General features: G+C 37.7%; 1 protein-coding gene across 3 annotated transcripts in view; it reads left to right on the plus strand.

The window, feature by feature from the left end:
* The window catches only part of Asb15 (ankyrin repeat and SOCS box containing 15), a 38,308-nt gene extending 33,396 nt beyond the window's left edge, over positions 1 to 4,912 (plus strand). The window contains exon 11 of one of the 3 annotated variants that reach the window (XM_023703419.1): positions 2,489 to 4,912. In XM_023703419.1, the coding sequence (XP_023559187.1) occupies positions 2,489 to 2,661 (173 nt within the window). In that variant the 3' untranslated portion in view covers positions 2,662 to 4,912. The remainder of the gene's footprint in view (positions 1 to 2,488) is intronic. The other 2 variants (XM_004643311.3, XM_023703420.1) reach the window with 2 other exon arrangements.
* The last annotated feature ends 3,836 nt before the right edge of the window (positions 4,913 to 8,748 follow it).

Below are 8,748 nucleotides of genomic sequence, written 5' to 3' on the forward strand. Positions count from 1 at the left end.
AAAAAAAAAAAAAAAAGAAAAGAAAAAGAAAAGAAAAGAAACAAGAGTTTCTGGGAGAAATGATGACTCCAGATCTGAGGAAGAAATGTGCAAGGAGAACCTGGAGCACCTTTTATACCAGATGGTAAAAATACTCTCAGAAATGATCAGAACCATGTTCAGAGAATTCAGGAGCCAATATGAACAGACTCCCAGTGGCCAAAATTTAAGTTGCAATTGGGTAATTACTTCAATTAGTTGAAACATACACACCACATTTTAACATACAACTTTTTAAAAACTAGTCAGCTCCAAGGGAACATCAATTTATCTGAGAAATGAATAAAAGAAAATATTTAAGCTCTACATTCTTCCTTATTTATATTGCTGTGCCACTAGTCACCAAGAGTAGATGAACGAAAATATCCTTTTTTAAACGTATTTCAAATAATAGATGAAAAAGAAATTATATGAATAGAGATGACCATTTTGTGTTCTCCATAAACTAATAGATATAGTCATTGAAGACAATAGCTGCTAAGGTGGTACTATGTGGTCCCTGAAGAAAGAACATCATTTTGCGAAAGGAATCAAACCTGAATCCTTTGATCAAGCCTCTGAATCCAGCGATCAATTTTCAAGAACTAGAGGAGACAGCGTAGGACCTGGAGCAGTACCAAGACAACGCAATCAGTGTAGTCGACTTTCCCAGGGTGTGGGAAGACACAGAGCACTTGGGTTCTTCAAAGAGGAGAGGGTTGAGAGAGGAATGGAGACCCTGCAGATTAAAAGAAGCTTAAAAGACACATCGAAAAGTTTGAGATGTTGGGGCCGGGGAGATGGCTCAGTAGAATACGTGCTTGCCTGGCAAGTGCAAGGGTCTGAGTTCAATCCCTGGTTCTGAAAAAAAAAAAAAATTAAGGTGTTGTCAATACTGCAGTGGAGGCATAGGACACCCAGGTCAGAATAGTAGCTACTTGGGCAGGAAGGAAGAGTACCTTTGGCAGGGCTGTAGAGGAAATTCTGGGGTGGGCAGCAAAGTTTTGTTTCAAGACCTGGGAGGCAATTTTTTAAAAATTAATGTAAAATAACTTATGGAACAATGCATGTAAATTGTTTATATTTATCTTAGTGTTCAATAAAAAATTGAGGCAGTATTGAGACTACAAAAAGAAAAAGGCCACTGAAGCTTAGAAAAATTAATTTCTGAAAGGTACAGTCATAGAAAAATAACAAAGCAAAGATCTGAACCCTTTTAAGTCTTATATCGAAATACAGGCTCCTTCTACAATGCTAATGTCCAGGCTAGATAGCATAGATTTTGCTTCTGCAGGGGAATTAATTATCCTTATGTTTTTATTGCCAAAGAACCCCTGATTCCAATGACTTTCAAAAACACTCTAACTAAGAATGCAGCTAGGACGGTGTTTGTTGTTGGAATCATGTGTTACTGCCTGTGATGATCCTGATCAACCACTGGATGGCAAGATTCCTCTAGGTATAAGTAAGGCAGTGTCAGTGCTGGGGAAAAATAGGGATCGTTGTTTATAAAAGTGAATGTTTTCCTGTCTGTTTTGGTAGCAATTATTCTGCCTCAATAATTTTTGGAAACTGTTGTGTTACGTTTAAAAAAATAACAAATGTTTATATTCTCAAGAATGTCAAAACCGTGATCAATTTTACTATTGAACTGGTAATAGTTAACATTTATTACATGGCTACCATGTACCCAAGCACTTTTCTCTCAGTTTATATAAATTAAATTGTTTATATTCAAATGATCCTGTAAGTAGGTCTCATTATTATCTACAAGTCATAGATGGGAATATTTAAATGACAGAGATTAAACAATATGCTGGAGGGTGGATGAGTATTAAGTGACCAAGCCAGGATTTTAAGTTGAGGGCATAAAGACGTGAAAGCCTGTGTTCTGTACTGCCCTTTCATGGGTTCATTTGCTGGTATCTTACACCAGTATTGTAATTATAATATAAAGTGAGTATTAAAAATAATGGCTACCATCACATATTTGAATAATCAGTATATTTTTAACTATGCCATGTTGAGCTAGAAGATACTGGAAACAAAACTCAGGCTGAGCTATAAACGATTCATGGAATCATTGGTGTTGATATTTCTTGGGTTGGTAGGGAGAAAGGAAGTGACGAAATGTACCTGTATATGATTCAGTTCTAAATTTTTTAACCTTAATTAAGCATGAGGAGGTGTGAGCATTCACGTAGTTAAATCTCCACCACAGTCAAATATTCTGTTCCTGGCACAGAGACAAAGTCTCTGCCCTCGTGGAGTTACATTCTCTGAGAGTATTCTAGAATACTTAACTGCAGTATGGATTTCAGTTCAAATCGCCATTTGTTAAAGTATGCCCACACACTTTTCAAAGTGACCTTTTTCATGGTACTCTGAAGCAATCTGTAGCACCCAGGTCAATCCACTAATATTATTCATAATTTTTGCTTGTCTCCATTCGTCCCCTCATTTATTTTAGAGAATCCTTGTTCGCTAAAGCATTTATGTCGGTTAAAAATTCGAAGACTTGTGGGACTCCAGCGCCTCAGCCAGCCGGCCTCCATGGAGAAGCTGCCTCTACCACCAGCTGTGCAAAGATATATATTATTTAAAGAGTATGATCTCTATGGACAAGCGCTAAAATTGCCATAACTTAAGAATAACATTTTAAAATGTGATTTCTAAGATATTTTAAAATGTGATTCCTTTAAAATGTGAGAATTTATTGGAAGCACTTTACACCCTTAAGTGTATTTAAATCCATTTTTGACAATGGTATAGGTATACTGTATCCTTATGGGTATGTTAAAGACATTGACTTTTTAAAAGCTAGTCAATGTCTTATACTGTATTTGAATATATAGTGACTATTGTCACCTGCCACAAACTTTCAAATTCTCCCCATCAACTGGCTCCTACAATAACCAGAAATGACTTTTTATGTTTCAGAAAGCAAATAACTGCTTTGTTAAGCCTACATCCCTGCCAGCTGTGGGGTCCATTTCGCCTCTGTCTTTGGAAGGTCAACGTGTGAAAGAGCCCCTTCCTGCCTGCAGGTTCCCTCTCTGTGGCTTCCTGTCTGCGGCATGCACAGCCCTCATAAGGCTCCTGACAACCTTTTTGTCGCTCAATCCAACGAGCACCTCTCAGCTGCTCTCCGTCGATGCCTACCACACCTGGTGCTGTTGGCTGCAGCTTCTTTGAAATTGCGCCTCCTTCCTTGGTTTTCATTACACAGAGACCATTTTGCTTGGCTCTGGTCCTACCTCCTCAGCTGGTCTGTCTTCTTTCACTTTGCCATCCGCTGCCAATCCTTTAGTTATGTTTTCTCTGAGACGATTCATCTATTGCATGATTGCAATCATTTTGCTGGTGACCCCAAGGCATATTTCCAGCCTCAGCTCTTGCTCAAGGGCTTGAGCGCAGTAGAGCCGAATAGCCCAATGGACATTTGAGCCAAAGACCTCAAATTCAATGTGTCCCCAAGTGAACAATACCCATTTTCTCAGCCATTATAACAAATCACCTATCCCATTAAGTTTATCTCTTGAAATTATCTTTTTCTGATCTGTCTCATCAATTTGATCCTAAGCCTGACTATGAGCTCTTTCCTGGGTGACACAGTGACACTCATCTGCTTGCTTGTGTTTGTCTTACCCTATCCCATACATACTCGACACCCAGAATACCAGAATTTCCTTTTATAAATGTAACTGGAGTTTAAAATCATTAAAACCATTCTCATTTCTCATAGAATAACATCCAAAGTTCTCAGCTGGCCCTTTGTGTTCTAAGTCCTGCCTTTCTCCTTGGCCTTATCTCTTGATGTGTCTCTTACCACCATCCCTTTAATTATATGTGTTCAGAGGTTTATTCTTGACAGTGATTCCTTGATTTTAAAGTTTTATATGTAATTAGTTTTTGCTTTTTTCATTCTAAAATTAGGTCATGTATTTTTTTAAAATGCCGTTCCTATCCCCATCATTTTATAAGAATGCTGGAAGGTAAGAAGTTGTAAACTGAGACATTAAAACTGAATGGCGTTAGTGCTGGAAACGCTTAACACTGCTATCTTTTTCCTGTAGATGAGTGAGAATTTCACTGTGGTCCAGTGAGTTTTATGAGAATCTTTGCATGGGAACCACTGGTGTAGAATAGATCAAGGTTTTTTGAACCTCAGGCCTGTACTTTTACCTCTCCCTCTGTGTGCATTCTTCTTTCCATTTCTTTCTGCCTCTCTGCCTTTTCCCTCAGATCTCAACTGAGATGCCGCTTCCTGTAGAAGGGGAGGCCCCTCCCCAGTGCCTGTCCTCTTGCACTGCAGGAAACTCTGTGCCCATCTGTCTTCCCCACTAGACTGCAAGCTCTGCAAGGGCAGGCTCTACATCTGTCTGTTCCCCAGTCTCTCCTCAGGGCCAAACACATTCCCTAGAGCATGAATGTTATACAAGACCCAGACAAAAATAATCAGTGACCTCATGGTGAAATGACACTTTCAAATTTCTGAATTGGTTGGATAATATTAGTAATGTGACTATCTAAGTGTATTATTCTTAGATCTTAATAGTGTATTTCTTATATTTTAATTTGTATCTTGCATAACTGTATTTTTTTAATAGTAGTGCCTCACTGGTTTGTACATTTTTCAATTGTAGTTAATGTCAGCTATCTTTAAAACATAAGTATAAAATGCTGCTTAATTAGGGCTATAGTTTATACTAATTAAACTTTAATATATTTAATTTGAACTGTAATGTTTTATGTACATGGCTTCTTGATTCCTATGTGGCTTAGTTGTGGTTGAAATGTTTTGTTACCTGCAAATATATCTATGAATAAATAAAAGTTAATACTGACTGTGTAAGTCTGTTATATGATACTTCAGATGTTAAACTGTACACCAAAACTTTGACATTTTCTCAGTGTGTTTTGTATAAATACATTTAAAAATGCTTGGTTGTAAAAATATAAATTAACTGCACCTGCCATTTGCTCTGCAATTCGTTCTGCTAGCATTTGTAAAGCAGTAAAAACACCTATCTTAAGATTCAAAGCAATTGCTGTATCTCGAACAAATGGATTTTTTGCTCTCCACATTTTGGACTTTTTTTTTGCCAGTGTTTTTGTTTTTAAGAAGGCTGATGGAAAGAGGAATTAATTCCTATCTAATCAGGGCTCTATTTCTCTTAGAGTGTGTCATTTTACCCGGGACAGGACAACAGCTGTTCCTTCCAATCAGCCCAGACGAGGCCAGGCATTCTGCAGTGGTGCCAGTGTAACCACCACGGCCTGCCGTGCTCGGGCTGGGTGCCATTCCCCCGCTGCCAAGCTGTCTGTAGCTGCTGTAGTCTCTGTGGATCTTGTTCTGTGTCCTACAGAGAGTCCAGTGGAAAAGAGCGGATCTGAACTGTCATTCGAGTGTGTTTTGTTGATCTTTCTGCTGGTCATCATCAAACAGTACCACTGTTTCTGGCCAAAAACCTTTCAGGCACACTGAAACCAAATATCTCTTGAAGAATGTGGTTTAATCATTGTAACTGGTCACAGGACATGTTTCCAGACCATCACAGGACAGTGCAGAAACATGAAACTAGTTGAATATGTAGCAGGTGTTCCTAGGTAATGCCCCATTTGTTGCAGAATATTAAAAAAAAAAAATCAGTACAAGTGGGGCAGAAGGCATGGGAGCCATAAGACAGAGTCTTTCATAACACAGAGAACTACACCTAAGCCTTTTTACTCTCACAACCTTTAACTGGATATTCCTACCCAATTTTTGCTTTCAAATCATACTATTCTTGTGTATATAACCACCCTCCAAATCAGACATTATTTAAGACAAACATCCTAAGCTATATCAAATTGTGCATTAGATAAAATGGAATATATATATATATAATATATATGTCCATATATAATATACATAATGCATTGTACTGTCATCTTACTGCAGTTTCATATGTAATGCGGTAGGCAAGGCCATATACTTTTTATTCAAATAGATTTGCATTTAAGTGAGGTAAGCCAGACACAGAAGGACAGCTACTACAAGATCTCACTTCCGTGTGAGAATGAAAGCACACAAACTCAGAAGCACAAAGTAGAATGGTGTTTATGAGGGAGCAGGAGGTGGGAGGACGACTAGGGAACTGCTAGCCAAAGGAAATGAAGTATCAGAAAGCATGAGTGACAGAGACCTACCACATAACCTGGTGATTATAGCTAACAACAAGGCACTGTACATTTGAAAGGTGTTAAGAGAATAGATTTTATTTTTTTATTTATTATTATTATTATTATTATTATTATTATTATTTTGCGGAACTGGGGATTGAACTCAGGCCCTTGCACTTGCCAGGGAAGTGCTTATTCCACTGAGCCATCTCCCGGCCCCTAGAGAATAGATTTTAAATGTTCTTACCATAAAAAATAAAGTATGTGAGGTAATTCATATGTTAAATAGTTTTGTTTAACCTTTCCACAATGTACACATTTTTCAAAACATATTTTATGACACAAGTATACATAATTTCATTTTCAATTTGAATACATAAAAATGTACAATAAATACCGATTACCTTTATATTGTCCTAAAGAAACATACAAATAAATCTCATTAAAATATAGACTTGGACCTGGTTTGAACCAATCTTAAATCTTTAACTTCTTTTTTTAAATTTAATTTTATTTTATTTTGAAGAGTAAAAACAGAGGCAAAAACCAATAGAAAAAAAGACAGAAACAGGGTAACATACAATACCTATGTTATAGATTTTCAAAGTAGAAATCATTAGCTTCTTGATTTGAGCAAGACAAAAGTGCACTATCTCCAACGTAGAACAAGCACATGTAAACTCAAGCTCTCACTGTTATTACCACACAGTGGTATTGCCAGAGCCAGAGCTACACGGCAAGAGCCTTGGACTCATGGTGCAGTGCCTCAGATAGTCAGCTGCTTAGAATCTGGAAAATAATGTTAGGAACACATGGGCATCCTACCAGGATCGTTACATTCTTTAACACAAGATGGAGACAGCAAAACATGGCCCATGCCACATAACACCTCACTTACTTTTTGTCTGTTCTCCCTTCTTTCCTTAATTTTTGTGGTTCTAGGGATTGAACTCAGAATCTTCACAATGAACTGAATCTTGGGGCCGGGGAGATGGCTCAGTAGAATAAGTGCTTGCCTGGCAAGCACAAGGGCCTGAGTTCAATCCCAGGTTATGCCAAAGGAAAAAAAGAAAAAGAAAAAGAAAAAGAAAGAACTACATCTTCAGCACCACCGTTTTCTTTTTGCGGGAGTCTCACTAACTCACTAAGGTGCACAGGGTAGCCTCAAATGTGTGGTCCTTCTGCTTCACATTCTCAAGCTTCTTTTGCTTTTTAAGTTTTGATCATTCAATAATTGTCAGAGGGAGAAAGAGGAAAAGGCGTGTAGAAACAGTAGACTCATTTGACCTCAGTGACCTGTATTAGATAACACCAGGGAGTGCTGGAGATGTCTGGGGATTTGCTGTCTTCAGAAAGAGACAGTCTAGTAATTTGAATCTGGGCACTGGGAGCATCTGAGTTCTGACACTCAACAGGCCAGTGATTGCTCCAAAGGCCCTGGACAGGGACTCACATTCTGTGCTTCAGATTCCAGTAAATGCAGCAGTCATTGCTCGTACCTTGTAAATCTTCCATGCTGGGATCTGTAAAGAGATTTGGGGTAAAACCTCATGGAAGCAGCCTGTGATGCTGGGTATTACCTTGCTTTTGGGTGAGTGAGTGGAAGGCACAGATATCTGGTCATTTCAGCAAAGTCTGATTTTTCTTTTTCATTTTTAAAAAAAATAATTTAAAGAATGCAAAATAGGGATAGAAAAAAGAACCAGCATTAGAAATGACACAAAATTTTGCTAAATCAAGTAATAGGAATTCAACAATGGTTGCTGTATTGCATGACGGTATCTTCAAATTAGTTGTTTAAGTTACCAGATATAAATGTGCAAAATTAGTTTAAAGAAAAACCAAAACAAAACAATAACAAAAAAGTTGTAAGAAATTCAGAAGGAAAAAAATAAGAATAAAATGAAAGAAATTCAAGCATTAACTACTTCTTTCAAAATACCAGCAGAAACCAGCTGTATGATTATCCAAACTATTCTGCATATATACCTTAATATATTTTCCCTTGTTTCATTTGTCCTTTTTCTTCTCTCAGGTTTTCCTTCCCATTGAACAAATTATTTCCCTTTCACAAGATTTTTTTCTTTTCAAGGAAACTAATTACATGCTTTGTGGAAGTTAAATGCCATGCATGACACCCACACAAGCCAATTATCTATGTTCTGGGATGTCTGATATCCCTAAAGATATAGATATCCAGCTAGTTTGATATTGCTTCAGTGCAGCAATACTTTTAGTCATCTTTCATTGGAAAGCATCAGCATTTACTGAGGCTTGGTTTTGATGCATTAGAATCCTCGGCCTCTACCCAGTGCTTTCTTGTGAAGTCACCCCATGAAGCTAACTTGTGGGTTGGAGGGTACACTGACAAAAACCTTAGTTATCAGTTGATCTTTGATCAACTGCACTGAGTTATATACTTCTGCCAGTGATTCTCAGGCCTATGAAAACCCCCCGTTCAATAGGAAACAAAGCCTTTTATTGGATAATTACAGCAAGGTTTTTAAAAAGTGAATTTAAGAGAGATAGAATGGCATTAACATCTTTCTAAAGAACAGCTGTTGA

The sequence above is a fragment of the Octodon degus genome, unplaced genomic scaffold (assembly GCF_000260255.1).
Source record: "Octodon degus isolate 3935 unplaced genomic scaffold, OctDeg1.0 scaffold00170, whole genome shotgun sequence".
In the NCBI taxonomy this organism is placed as follows: Eukaryota; Metazoa; Chordata; class Mammalia; order Rodentia; family Octodontidae; genus Octodon; species Octodon degus.